Genomic DNA, 15,275 nt, shown 5'->3' on the forward strand with positions numbered 1-15,275 from the left:
ATAAAACATTCTGAGCTTTTTGGGTAAAACTGATAAGGCTTATTAAAATTAAATTTTAATGAAAATACATATCTCTCCTTAGATACCAAACAGAGTCAAGGGGGAATCTGGTTTGAAATCTTTAATTTTGATATTGACTGCTGGAAAATGCTGGCTCATTTGTCCTGAACTTAACCTTAGTTGCTATAAAACTTGAAAGCAGATAAAGCCATGTGGTGATATTTAATTTACTTTTGAGTGGGATTTTTCTTTTAAATTTGACTCAGAAATTGTCATGTTTTTCTTATGTGATTTCTCAGCTGGCAGCACAGGAGAATGGCAGCCAAAGTGAAGTTTTATCTTTGCGGATATGAAACAAACTACAAAATAAAAAAAAATTCAAAGGAAAAATCATCCAGTTATAGGTGAGTTCCTAGAGGAAAATAATATAAACCAGTATGATTCTAATAAACATACTATGGAAGGAATAGCTCCTAACTGCATAAAAATTCCATTTTCCTTCTACAGAATAGTTTATTTGCAAACAGGGTTGAGAGGGAGAATAAGCGAAGAACTTTAGTCCCCAGTACAATATTTGTACAGTTTCAAACACAAGCTGCCCATAGGTAGGAGTCAGCAACACTTCCAGCTGTAGGAGAATGGACCTGTATAATCTGCACCCAGATTCAAGGTACACAAGGCAGCACAGTGTGTGCATCATTTACAGATGGATCAGTTGTGCTTTCGAGGAACAGGAGGATGCCTGGAAGTAAACAAATGTAGGTGAGATAAAATTGCTCAAGAAGGGCCAGGCTTGGCCTAACTCCTCAGTGCAGTGAAGCAGAGAACAAGATCAGGGCTAGATCAGAAATCTTTAAATACACCGTGTCCCTCTGATTCTGTTTCCTCTTCCAGAAAGAACAAGGTAAAGGCACTGAAAAAATGAGTATCTGTGTCTGGGTTGCTCCACCAACAAAATTTACACTATATTATTTCCCCATGTCAGATTCCACCAAGATTTCTTGGTTTTCCACAGTGATTTGGAGATGAGCAATTGAGAATTCAATGTTAACAAGTAAAATCCTGAAAGCCTACTTTGTTTTTTTCACATAAACTTATGTATGGAATTGGGGAAAAGAATAGAAAATTGAGGAGAATCCAGAAAGCTGGGAAAAATAAACCCCTTTCATGTGTAAGCAAGAGGAAACAGGTTTGCCAGCTGCCCATGGCAAAGAATCTGCTTATCTGCAGCAATTTCAAGACTGGCTTTTTTTAATTTCCTTGGTGGTTTGGGTTTTTATTTTTTGGGAAGCAGTGAAGAGCTCTCTAAAGTTAATGAGCCATGTTTCTTGTGTTTGCCTCCTAAGTGAGTCCAGTGTAAGGCACAGTGCTTGCAGCATGCCTGAGACTACACATACCATATTTTCCTTTGGGGAAAAAGTGAAATATTTCTTGAATTCTGAGTTATGCTGGAGCAAAGTGTCTTTCCTAACAGCTGCAGCTGGTTAATGAGCACTGGCTGCACTTACAGCCCTGGCTAGTGACAGGGAGCTAAGGGAGAAATCAGTGCCTCGGGCCAGAAACCAAACTCATCCATAAAAATGAGAAAACTTGAGTCCAAAGCCCCCACGCCTCCTCCTCCTCACCTTCCTCTTACAAGTGGATCTTAGGTAAGAGAATGGAAGGTATTTCGGTGTTTAAGGAGGCCAGTGCTTCAGCAGGGGAGCAGACTTAAGCTTGAACATTGTTCCCTTTTTTTGGTTATCTTTTTACAGGCTCACCTGCTCATCTCCTGTCACCCTGGGTAAAATGAGGTTGCCAAAGGCAAACCCTCAACTTTCCAAAGAGAACTGCCTCTTGTGTAATATTAGGATGGGGAATCCAGCTCCTGCTGTGGGTTCTGCTCTATTTCTCTAGAAGTCTGAAACACTACTCCATGATCTGCAGGTGCCAGAAGCACTCAGTGCAGACACCACAGCCAGCACAGCAGCTGCCACTGCTCTGCCACAGCTCCAGCCCTGGTATCACAGTGTCCTGCTGTGCCTTGTCAAAGGGTTTGGGTTTAGGGAAAGACACATGTGAGGGCAGAAGTGTTTCAGGTCAAGACAACAGCTATCACAGGCGCTGAGCCCTACATGGCAATTCTCCCCTATTATTCCACTTCTGCCTGGAAAGAAAAGTCTTGAACTTGGTCCCTGACAGTCCAGCTTCCTGAGCCACTCCTGGGGTGCTTTTCAGAGAAGTCAAAGTTATCTAAGAATGAGAGAAAGAGTTTTTAATCAAGCTCTGGCCCAGTCCTCAGCAAGAACAAGTCAAACAAAGCCGTCCCTTCTCTGCTGCAGAGGGATGCAGCTGCCCAAGGAGCAGAGATGAGGCAATCCAAGCACCAAAGCATCACACCATGCCTGTGGTCATCCCACAGGTACAGCAAATACGATTGCTCTGGAGATAAGTGGGCCCACAAGACCCTCATGAGATCCAAGTGTCACCCCTGAGCTTGGATATTCCCAGGTGAGTGTACAGACTGAGACTCATTGAGAGGAGCCCTGCAAATAAGAATTTGAAGGTTCTGGTCAATGGGCTGTATCCAAAGCTCCATGAGCAGCAGGTGAAGAGAGGGGATTCTGACCCTTCTGCCCTGCCCTTGTGAGACCCCACCTGCAGGGCTGCATCCAGCTCTGGCATCCCCAGCACAGGACATTGTGGGATAGTGTGGACCTCTCAGATCAGGCCCAGAGGAGGCCATAAAAGTGGCCAGAGGGCTGGAACATCTCTCCTCTGAGGACAGGCTGAGAGAGCTGGGGTTGTTCAGCCTTGAGATGAAAAGGCTCCAGGGTGACATTAGTACCTAAGGGTAGCTTATAAAAAAGGAGATGTCTGACAAGGGGATGTACTGATAGGACAAGGGGAAATGGCTAAATACTGAAAAAAAGATTCATTTCAGATTTTAGGATGAATTTTTTTTTTACTGTGAGGGTGGTGAGGCCCTGGCACAGGTTGCCCAGAGAAGCTGTGGATGCCTCATCCCTGGAAATGTCCCAGGCCAGATTGAATGGGACTTGGAGCATCCTGGGATAGTGGAAGGTGTCCCTGCCCATGGAAGGGGAGTTGGAAGTAAAATATCTTTAAGGCCCCTTCCAACCCAAACCATTCTATGATTCTGTGCTAATAAAGCTGGAGAGGAGTTCACTCAAAGTCTGCCTCACCACCTTCCTACTCAGCCTCTCACTTTCTCAGTAAATCCACAAAACCTTTAGCAGTTGCCATGAACTTGGACTCTATCAAATAGCTCTGCTACACTTTTTAGAAAAGCTGAATTACAAAATTTGTATCCAGAAGCCTGCAAAAGATCCCAGACATGTGAATTTCACTCATTCTCAGGCTGGTAAAAGGTGAGGGCTTCAAAGTCTCAAACCTAATGTAATATTTATTATATCAGAATTTTTAACCAGGACAAATATCAATATCAAAATGTTCACTTGTTAAAGAAGCAGGAGGTAATGGAGGCACCCTGGAAAGGTTTCCCCAGCAGGAGCTGTTTGTGAGTATACATTACCCTGAAGGGAAAGGCCTGGATTGGTCTGATTTTCCTTTTTAAACACAAACAACAACGAAAAACTTGAACAAGAGCATCTAATTTGTCATCAGAGCTGACAAAATATAAAAAAGCTGAGTCCACATGGCATATATGAGCTGATAGATGTGCTTCACACAAAGTGGTGTTGCAGAAAAACTTCAATACAGCAGTAAATTTCAATTTTACACAATTATTTTCAGGGTAGGTCTCGAACTGTTGCAATTTTCCATATGGGTCTGCAGATATGTGTAGGAATAATGTGTATATACACACAAGGTATATAGCATGATAGGGCAGTTCAAGGTAGCAAATGATACCACAGTGAAACACTGTTGGATTTTTTTTTCCTTCATAATGTAATCATTCCCATCCTTGGATGTGTTCCAGGCCAGCCTGGATGGGGCTTTGAACAGCCTGGTCTAGTGGGAGGAGTGTCAGGAGGGCTGGAACTAACTGATCTTTAATGTCCTTTCCAATACAATCCATTCCATGATTGTATGATTTGGGGTTTATTTTTTTCTATAATGTGATTTTTAAAAAAAACTATATAGTCATTCAGGTGCTATTGTGTTATGAAATAAAAATATGACTGCATGCTTAATTTTTTTATGCTCCTAATATACTCCAGTGATAAATTATGAAATGCAAAGTCCTGAGTGGTGGGAAACCCAAATAAGTTTTAATTAGCTGGTTTTGTTTTAGAGTGCTTAGAAGTGCCATTTATTTTACATTACTGTCTTCTTTCTGATTTATATATAGAGAATGCATGACGTAAAAACTCTTTGGGTTTGGAATATTTATCAAGAAGAAGATAAATCCTTGCTATCACACTTTAAAATGATTTTATGGGCTTAAGCAAATGAGACTGTATATTGTGTTGCCAAAAACCTTCATTCCACCTCATTAAGTAAATAGATTGTTTACTTCACAAATGTCCACAAAATAGTAGTACTTTAAAAGCTATAATAATCTGACTATGGAACAGTTGCTCATCATGTGATTTATGCCTAATACCAGTAACAAGGCTGTGCAACCCCATTCATTAGAGGATAACACAGAACTGAAAACAGTCATTAAGCCTCTTAAGCTATTGTTCTTTCATCCTTTCCTGTAGTAGAACAATGAGCAAATTATCTGATCAAAACTCTCTGGTTAGAAGTAGTCTCTTAGAATCTAATTCACTCTTTAAGAAGTCACCAGACAGAAAATCAGAGATACAGCAGTTACCTGTATCACATCAGCAGAACACAGACATGTCAGTCTGATCTGCTGGTATGAGACACATCCCTGTCACTTCTCACAGAATCATTCAGCCTTAGAATGGTTTGGTTTGGAAGGAAGCTTAAAGGTTATCTTGTTTCAACCTTCCTGCCATAGGCAGGGACACCATCCCCTAGACCAGGCTGATCAAAGCCCCATCCAATTTGACCTTGAACACTTTCAGGGATGGGGCATCCACAACTTCTCAACTTCTCACAATCTCAGGCTCAGCCTCTTACAATCCCAATTCATTCTGTGGCATCATGTTCAAGCAATGCCTTTACACTAGTGGACAACTGAAGCAAAGAAGAATTTAGTCAAAACACCAAACCTGAGGAAAACAAACTCTACAGATTCATCTTTCCTTTCTCACACTGTGCTGTTCGTTCAGTATTTGACAACATTAAGATTCCTTGGTCATTTCAGAAAAAAAGACCTTGCTGGAGTTAAGGTAAACTGAACAAATCTGAATGCTGCATTTTGCTTCAAAGCCAAAGGAGTTCCCTCCCTCCCAGCCCTCTCCATCTCATGCACTGACACGATTGGGCTCTAAGTAAATTGCCAGAAAGACCTTTGCTTCCCTTCACCTGCTCTAAATATCAGAGAATATTGACCTCCAGCCCTGTTTTACTTGAAGGAGTTCTGAATTATTTTCTTGTCATTATGAATCAGATAACATAAACCACACCTAGACCCCATGGCAGCTGGTATTATAGTGCTGCATCAGATGAAGCTGCAAAGGAAAATCCAGTGGAGCCTTAGCCAGCACTGACTCCTGCATGCCTCCTCCTAACCACTTTATGAATTATGCTCATGCAGAGAGGCCATGGATGAGTCCAGCTGTCCTGAATGCTTTACAAATCATCAGAGAGGAAAAACGTAAATGCTTTAAGTTGCTGTTAGGATAAAGAGGAAAAACAACAAAGGAAAACACAATTTGCATTTTCCCCATTGCAGGTGGGGAATAGAGAGCAAGGCTAACACAAATTCTTAACCTCTTTCCCAAAATTTTGTTATTTTTTTACCAGACCCTCAGTGTCTTACCAAGGGAAGAGTCCTGTGTCAGAGTTCTAAACCCCAATCTCCAGCCTCTCAGCCCAAGACCAAAAAACCTTTAAATTAAATTATCCTCTCTGCTTCTCCCATCCAATGAGCAAACTGCAAGAGAGAACTCAGCAGAGGAAGCTCCTCTGCCTTCCCACTGACATCCTGTGCCCCTTACCTGATCAGAGGCTGGTGCAGAGCCACCAGGGAGGCGTGCACAGTGACGGAGACCACAGAGAGGTGGAAGTAGTCGAACATGACGGGAACGTGGTGGTGCAGCCCTCTGCGGGGGTGGAAGTGCAGGCACAGAGTGCGGCTGCTGATCATGGGGATGGCTGGCACATCCCTCAGCCTGCAAGGGAAAGAGGTGTATGAAATGGGTCAGGGGAAGGCTGAGCTGGCACATCCTGTAACGTGCTACAGGCAGCAGACAGAGACGGCTTGAGGTGAAATTTCATCCCTTCCCATCTTCATAAGTGTTAACGTAACCAAAGAGCATCTTGTGCTGTGCTTGTGCCAAACATAAATATTAATACTAATATAGATATAATTAATATAAATAGAAATACAAAAACATAAAGAACATATGCAGAGTTATATATGAATATACAGTATACAAGAAGAACAGATTTGACACAGTTCTGGTTTTCCCTGGTGATTGCCCTTGATGTCCAGCTATGCACTAGTAGGCACATCAACATCTGAACAGCAGAAGCAAATGCATTTAGCAAACTGTTCAGTTTATTTGAGTGTTCATAGATGGGACACCATACTGCTTGTGTTCTTCTGTGTAAGAACAAGCAGCTCAGGCAATCTGTGAGAGTTAGAAGCAGTCCTGTGTCAGACACAGCTGAAAATATTCAGAGTACCTTTCCTGTTTGTCGATCTGAAAAAAAACTTTTTGGAAGAGGCCAAAATTCAAAAGAGAAATTGAAGTAACTGCAGAGAAACAGTACAAGATGGGTTAACTTCTCTGTGTTTTGGGTTGGCTTTTTTTCTTGCTTTTTTTTTTTTCAGTAAACAAAAGTCAAAACTTTTAATTTAAAGTTTGTTTATAACTATCCTAGTATGCAGAACAACTATCCTAGTATGCAGTCAACCACATGACATCCGAGTCATCTACAGGACAGGAGACTGAGCTGTAAACCTGAAGGATGCCTAAACAGATCCTCCCAATGCAAGTGAAACTTCTAAAGAGGAATTATTTTAAGGCATTAAAGATACTTCTGAAACCAATTGTGTCCCAGAGCTCAGAAAACCTAGGAATAGATGGTTGAGTGGTGCATGGTTAGTTCCAAGAAACATTTCAATGATATTTGCAGAATATAATTTTCTAAAAATCACTACTTTTGTTTATAGTAAATCACACTAATCTTTCAGGTGATAACAGAAATTAGGTGTAGGGGCTAGAGCACAATTCCATAGCCTAAATGTTTCAGTTCTTTCTATTTTTGGCTGTAACTTAATGTTTGCTTTTTCTCTCTTCAAGACCTATAAGCACTTGATACTCAAGTCCTCCCTGCCTGAAAGAACAAGTTTTCTCTTTTTGTATCTTGAAGATAACAGAAATATGTTCTTGAAATTTGTTTGTGTGCTCTGCGAGTATGAACAAAATCCCATGGGGACAGTCTCAGCATGAAACACAGCTCAGATGATTTCTCTACACCCCCTCCCACTCCCCATAAATGTGACTCAAGTCACTGGAACCCTTTTCCCTGTTTCCCTGAGGCTCAAAAACATCTGGGATCACACTTTCTGCTACGTCTCAGGAAGGGATGCTACTCCCCCTTCACCTAAGATTACAGAATCAAATTCAGTTAGAAGAAATCAAATTCAATAGGAAAACTACTTCCTCCTAAAATGCAGAGGCTATTTTCTAAATAGAGGAAAAGTGCTTAGAGTGTTTAGCATGTTCATAATTCCTGTCTTCAGCTAGAAAATATTTCATTGCCTCCTGAGATAAATGTATTCCTGAGCCACAGACCCTGACCACATGAAGGTCAATGATGATATTCCCTTTAACAGCAGCAGAGATAAACCAACACTTAAAACCTTTGAGAAACTTACACTTCTAGGAGAAAAAAATGTTCTCCCTTTAAGCACTTCAAATACAGAGAGAAGAAACAGGAAAACTTCACCACTGAGGCAAATGGAAGCCTTATCAAAGCTCTCTTTTTTTAAAAAAGGATTCATTTCATCAAAGTAATTTTCCAGTTGAACAGACCCCTACATTAGCAATTGAGCTTTAAATCAGCACTTACTGTTGGTCACTATCAGTAAAGTGCAGGTCCAGCTTGAGCTGAAAATCTGCCTCATTTAATGCATCTTCCACCTGCAAAAAGAGAGAGACAAGGTTACCTTTGTAAACTGGCACCTACAACACAGAAGGCAAAGGTGGGTGGGTTTGTCTGATAAGAACAAAGGCAAAACCACACAGCAACAGCAGCATGACAGCACAGAGGCAGAAAGAAACAAATGTGACAGTGAGTCGAGGTAATTGCTGAAGGAGTCAGAGGGAACCAGAGCAGTCAGAGGTGTTATCTGCCAGCAGGTGCCATGGCATGTCAAAAAAATCACTCCAGACAAGAGGAACCAGAGAGCATCAAGCTCTGCATTTGCTGGATCCTTGCTCTTGCACACTGAAAGCCAGAAGAACATTTCTGAGGCTGCTCTTCCTCATTGGGTGAGCCTTTATTTGGGTTATCAGCTGAAAAAAACAAGGACCAGGTTTTTCTGGATGAGAAACAGCCATAAATCTGTGTGGTCACCTACCTGTAACTAATAGAAATTTCAAATTTTACAGGTTAAAACATTCAGAAATGGCTCAAATAAATCTGGAAATTTCTGATCACTCATGATTGGTCTTTGAGTTTATGGCTCAGCAAACCAAAGCTTTCCTGCCCCATGGTCACTCTTTCAGGCCCTTAGCAGATTCATGGAGGTAGTTTGTCATTGAGTCTTATGTAGACCATTTTCTTTCCAAAACTCAAAAGACTTGGTTGTTTTAAAAACTAAAGCAGAAGTTTAACTTGTTACATGGCTGAGTGTGTCCACATGTGGAAGTATTCTGCTCACCAAAACTACTGAAGAAATCATGTGTGATGAAACCTCCATTCTAACTCATCTAACAGGTCCCCCCAGTAAAATTATCCATCTTTTATTGTCAATAAAATAGTCTTATTGGATTTTTGGAGACAGTGCTAGAGCTAGTAGTTCATTATCCTCACCGGAAAAAAAATAAATTGGATAACACATCCCAGCTTGGCACAGCTGTAATCAATGGAAATAAATAAATTAGAATAGAAGAGGATTAAGCTGTCCAGCACTTTCTTATTCACTCCTTTGAAATGTCAATTCTTCCCCAAGAAAAATAGTTTTATTAGAATAAAAAAAAAAAAAATTCTAACAACCTAAATGGACATATGAACAAAAAAACTTTACACATTTTATAACCAAAATAGTTATTTTGTGTGAATGTAAACATCCTTTATAGCATGACAGAACACAGCAGGAGGTGCACAGAAGTAAATGTGGAAAATTGAAATTATTCACTGGAGGTGTGATATTATAAATACAATCCTTTTTTTGCCACAGAAAGGTGAGATGTATGGGTTCTGCCTTCTGTCAGTGGCAAGCAGCAAGCAGAGACAGAGAGTGACCTGCTCCATCCTGAGGTCCCCACTGGAGAGAAGGACAGTTAATTTCTGTCTGTGCCTGTCTCTTTTCATTGACAATATGTAGAGCTTAGTGAAATATCTTGGTCTAGATACATTTGCATTTCAGATGGCTTCAAACAGGCAGAGTGAACTCTGCTTTCCAAATGTGATCTTAACAACAGAGCAGAGACTACACTAAAAATGCACTGAAGGCAACATCAGAGCCATCTACCCTGACAGATCAGATTCATAAAATAAATAACATAAATCATGGTTTTCCAGATTTTCTTTGGAAAACCAGCCAGGTTTTCCAAAGGTGAAACTTCATCGACAATGTAAAACCTTTTCCTGTTGAAGTAAGAACATTGAGAGTAAAGGATTGGTTGTGCTTTGAAGAAATTCTGAAAGATGTTAAATTTCATTCCTTCTGAAGTAATATGGTATTTCTTCTAGCATGGCCACAGGCATAGAGATGTGAAGGGAAAATTCCCACTTCAATATACTGAAAATGTGCTTTCTCTTTTGTGATTGTCTCAAAATACTTTGAGATGCCTTTCATTAAATACCTATGCCTTTCATTAAGAAAAAGAACCCAAAAATAACCCCCCCAAAAAACAAACAAAAAACAAAACAAAAAACAAACAACAACAACAACAAAAAAAAACCAAACAAACAAGCAAACAAAAAAACCACAACCCAACCTTTTATTTTTTAATGCATTGCTATCACTAAAAATCAGTTGCTGGCAGTGGTAAAAAAATAATCATTACTGAAGCTACATTCTGAATTTAAACTAGGAATGCAGTATAGTGCTTCAGACAAAGCAAACCTCCTCCTCCTCCAAATAAACAGGATGAAATTTTGAGTCTGTGCCCAGCACTGCTGAGCACCTGCAACAGGCACTGAGATCTGAGTCTGTGCTCCAAACAAGTTCAGTAGCTGGTGACACTCACCGGAAACACCTCGAGGCAGTGAGCAGATGCCTGAGAGACCAAGAGATACTCCTCATTGCATGGAGTCATCAGTAAGCTGCATAAATTAGATATTTTTAATCCCAAAACTGTATTGAAACCAGACTGATCAGAATAGTGCAAAACCCCTGTATTAGGCTGGAAATAGGGGCATTTTATTCCTATCTGTTAAGAGGTGGGGCAGTTATTTTCTGTTAATTGGGCAGTTTCCTTTATCTGTTCCACAACCAATCCTCCCTCCATGAGACATCAGCTGCTAATGGCCAGTGAGTGTCCCTGCATGGCTGATAAAATTCCACCATCCCACTGGGAGAAGCTCTGCCCAGGGGGAGGAGCCAAGCATTCCTACCTGGATATAATCTGAGTTTGGAACACCACAGCAGCCTTTTCCCACTGCAATCCCAGAGAAAGAGCAGGCCCATCTACACCACCCCTGGAGCTTCAGAGGAAAACTCCGCCCTTGTCCAGGATCCCTGCTCCAGCAGAACCACACTTGTCACTGCAGGAGGGCTGCAGCCACCATGGAATGGGACTGCTGCCACCACCCTGACCCACAGCTCTCAGGTCATATTCTGACTTTGTCAATAGGGATTGGGGTTTTTTTGTACTATTACATTTTTTAATTTTTTTTTAGTTTTTAGTTTTCCTAGTAAAGAACTGTTATTTCTATTCCCATATCTTTGCATGAGAGCCTTTTAATTTCAAAATCATAATAATTCAGAGGGAGGGTGTTTCCATTTTCCATTTCAGGAGAGGCTCCTATCTTCCTTAAGCAGACACCAGCCTTTTCAAACCAAGACAACCCCACATAAAACTGATCAAAGTTCCCACTACAGAGGTAATGTTTTCTTTTTTCCCTCCCTAATATTTAACCATTTAGCCAGAATGTCAAACTGAATGATCTGGATGTCCCAGATCACTTAAATTTCTCTGGAAAATACAGAATCTAATATACTGTCTTATGCCAGCTTGCCTCACTCTGTTCTCTCCCTGCTACTAAACTTTCTCTGAACAGGGCCAGCAAAGAAGAAGCCAGACCAGTTATCTATTCTACTGCAGGATGAAAAAGGCAAAGCTTCTTCTCTAAAAAAAAAAATAAATAAAGCAAAAGCTTATGAAAATAAATTCGAGTTCTTTGTAGCAATAAATTCTGCCCCAGCCCTGCAATACTGTTTCCTTTAAATTCAAAAAATGCTGTATGCTGGGACAATACAGAAAAAGACATCAAATAAACCAAAGAGTTTTAAAGCACTATTTATATGGTGAAAGGTGTGTTCAGTTCCACTTTTAGACAAATAATAGTGCTTCCTTTTTATATCAGGAAAAAAAAAGGTAGTATTTGCATATTTAAGTGTATTTTAGGTTATGCTAGAAGAAGAGGGGGAGAATTAAAAAAAAAAAAAAACAAAAAACAAATAATCTAATTTGGACATACACATTGGTTTTGTTATTTGGATGTTTTTGTTTGTTTGGGGTTTTTTTTTGTCTGAGTCGATATCAGCAAAACTTCCTGAGCACCAGGAGGAACAATGCTCCCCTAATATAATATTGGATAATTCCAGCTCTAACAGCACAAACTGCAAAGAGTGTATGAACTCAATACTTGCATTACCCAGACTAACTCCTTTGTCTATTTATCATAACTTCCATCCATAGATAAAAACAGTGAACAGAACCTTCACCCTCAACCAAGAAAAATTACCATAGCACACAAGAGGCACAAAAAAGGATTCACATCTGTTGTGTGCTAAATAAATTAAGAGTTATGAACACAGATGATATTTAAAACACTTTAAAAATCTCTAGCTGACTTGCCAACACCACATTGCAAGGATTTCATCCAACACAGGAGATTATGTGATAAAGATACAAAACTGTCTCTGAATAGTTGTGGATGTAGTAGTGGCACACTTCAGTCTCCCACATTTATATCATATTTGCAAAGCTGTGGAGGACAAGACATCAAAGCAGAAAAAGAAGCCTAAAAATATTAAACAGAAGTGAATTGTGCTAATCTGCTCAATACACAAAAAATTTTTACAGATCTTTATTTTTTGTATTTGACTCTAAAGAGTGCCTTTAGCAAATCATCTGGAACAACAGACCTGTTTATCCTCTTATTCTACATTCATGAAAACCCAAAGTTACTTTGTCACACAGAAAAATTGAATTTATCTGTGCAAATCCAGTCTGTAAGTAAGAACTGGGCAGCTGTCCTCGACCCAAGAAATTTCCAATGGAAAGCCAAGTGGTGCTGCACACAGCACATCAAGAGTTACAATGAGTTTTAGCTGTGAGGCATGTTGTAGGCTGTTTTTTATTTTCCACTTCATGAGGTGCACAATTTTACTGAATAATAATGCAAAAATCATCAGAAATCATCCCTGCTCAACACAATGAAAACTGCTGTAATTTGAGGGGAGGGATATTTAGTCAGAGGTACTCCATAGAGGAAGGATAAAATTAATATTGGATAAAGCATGCTGGGACATTTTCCTAACAAATATTGATAGACTTGCATTTAGTAATTTTTCACATAAGCACAAATCAATAATTCTAGGGAGGAATAAATTGGTGACACCATCATTAAAAGAAGAAATAAAACCAAACCAAAACAGCGAAGGGAAAGTGGGAGAGAAAAGGAGGCATGTTAAGCTTAAATTGGGTTTGCAAGCTGTTTTAATTTAGATCTCTATATAACACACACACACACACACGCACATATATAGATATAGACATAGATATAGATATAGATATATACTTTGAAATAGGACAAAAAAGAGATAATAGGAGTTATTCAAAGGACCGGTGAATGTCTCTGGCCCTGAGTTCAACACACAACACATGATTCACACTGGCTGTGTGAATCACAGTGCCTCCTTTTGATGACTTGGCAAAGATGCTGCTGTCATGTCTCTTGTCACCACCGAGGCCAAGCAGCAATGCCACACATTTTGTAGGGCATTGGTACAGTATGCCATTTGTATGGCCTTTTGTACCAGTCCCTGGGCTGGCAAAGCACAGTGATGGCACATGGGACATGCCTGAATGCCATTCTGCTGTGACACTCTCTTCCCTTCCTGTTTAAGATTTCAGCAAAACAGTGCTCTCCATGAACAAGGATTGCTCCACCCTTGTAGCTCCTGGGAACAGGAATTGCTGGTGGAAGACTTTGGTTTCACATCAGCAAGATTAAACCAAAAGTGCTCTGCAGGCTGGGTGTCCCAGACTGTGTTTTTTACCTTGTGTGAGTGCTCCTGTTGGCTGAAGGAATGGATGGAAAAAGGGGACAGGGGTCTCAGGATGGGCATGTTGTTGCTGAGGTACCACAGAAAGCAAAAGGGTTGTACATGGACTCTAAGGAAGGGAAAGTTCCAGCAGCTCTCCCGTGGGCTCCTGCAGTCAGGAGCACCAAGGACAAAGGCCAGGAGACTTCTGAAGGATGGAAATGGACTGGGGAGCTGTAGAAAATTTTGGTCACAAGGGAGAGGAGGAGAAGAGAGCAATAATAATGGAGTAATAATAATAGTAGCTAGTCCTAGAAAGAAGCAGGAGACTCAGTTTTCCCAGGTGGGACTGATCAGCACAGCTGTATTAAGTGAGTGATCCAGTGCAAAATGACAAATTATGGTTGAGACACTTGAGTTTCTGATATTATAATTTACCAGAGTATGTCACCATCTTATTCCACTGGAAATCCAAGGTGTAGCCTGCTCCTTATAAACAGGCACAATGCAGAGGGTCTCTCTGACCTCATGCAGAGTTTTACAGTGTCAGCATGTACAAACAAATAAATCATAGGTATTTATGGGTACAGGAGAGTCGATCTCCTTCCAATGCAGCTGCTAGTGCATTGGTCAGATAAACTGTGCCTTTCTCTCCAGCTGCTGCATTCATGAGACTTCTGGCAGCACATGGACTTCTGAAATGGAGATACCTGTGCAATGCACACCTAAAGTTAAGTAAGAGGAATTCCAACCCTTCTGATTTTTATGTGCATCCCAAAACAACTCACCCTTTCACCATCCAGAAGCAGGTGCACTCTGAAGTTCATGGTCTCATTAAGAACGATCTCTTCATTTCTGTACAAAATCTGAAATATTCTGCTGTAAACATTGTTTTCATGAACGCAGGTCGAGCAAAGGCTGGAATCACCTGCACAAAACACAGACATACTCCTGGTGTGATTTCAGCAGGGAGATTAATTTGTATCCTATTATTTCACTCCAGGGTAACCTAAGTAGTAATTAAACACTTGCATTCTCAATAATTAATGGTAGTAGAGCAGGCTGTTATTGTGGGTTGCAGGTTCACAGATATGATATTTAAAGAAAACAAATGTTAAACTGTAGGCAGGCTGGATTTCAAAGTGAGAATACTTGATCCTGTCACAGCACTTATCCTATTAACTTTATTTCTTATAAAAGTTAAAGCATCAAATGCTTAACTCTGTGCACCCAGCACCATGAGGTCTGTGGGAGTTCACCTGTGAAATTTCATCTTTTATCTGCAATGGCCATCTTTCAGAAGAGGGATTTTTCTTGTAATCTCTGGTACTCCCAGAAATTACTACATGGGAGGGGGAACAATAATCAATAGCAGATCTTGTATGTAGAAACTGGAAGTGCACAGGCATCTTAAAATACAGAAACTTAAAAATATAGTCTTTTTTTCAACATTCCTGTGTAATCCTTCAGGTCCTTGGCACATGTAAGAGATGCCAATTTGGTCCAAAAAAAAATGGATAAATCAAAGGAACTCTAGAACCAAAACTCTAAGCTTCTCCAC

The 15,275-nt window shown here is 40.3% G+C and overlaps 1 protein-coding gene across 23 annotated transcripts in view; it reads right to left on the bottom strand.

The window, feature by feature from the left end:
* Positions 1 to 15,275, bottom strand: part of FAM135B (family with sequence similarity 135 member B) — a 203,946-nt gene that overhangs the window by 66,410 nt on the left and 122,261 nt on the right. For all 23 annotated transcript variants that reach the window (XR_010350422.1, XR_010350440.1, XM_064398103.1 and 20 more), the window contains 3 exons: positions 14,503 to 14,642; positions 8,122 to 8,192; positions 6,039 to 6,212 (listed from right to left, as the gene is read on the bottom strand). Coding sequence is in view for 21 of the 23 variants with exons in the window: in XM_064398103.1 (XP_064254173.1) it covers positions 6,039 to 6,212; positions 8,122 to 8,192; positions 14,503 to 14,642 (385 nt within the window). In the remaining 2 variants the exon portion in view is untranslated. The remainder of the gene's footprint in view (positions 1 to 6,038; positions 6,213 to 8,121; positions 8,193 to 14,502; positions 14,643 to 15,275) is intronic.

Source organism: Passer domesticus, chromosome 1 (assembly GCF_036417665.1).
Source record: "Passer domesticus isolate bPasDom1 chromosome 1, bPasDom1.hap1, whole genome shotgun sequence".
Taxonomy (NCBI): Eukaryota; Metazoa; Chordata; class Aves; order Passeriformes; family Passeridae; genus Passer; species Passer domesticus.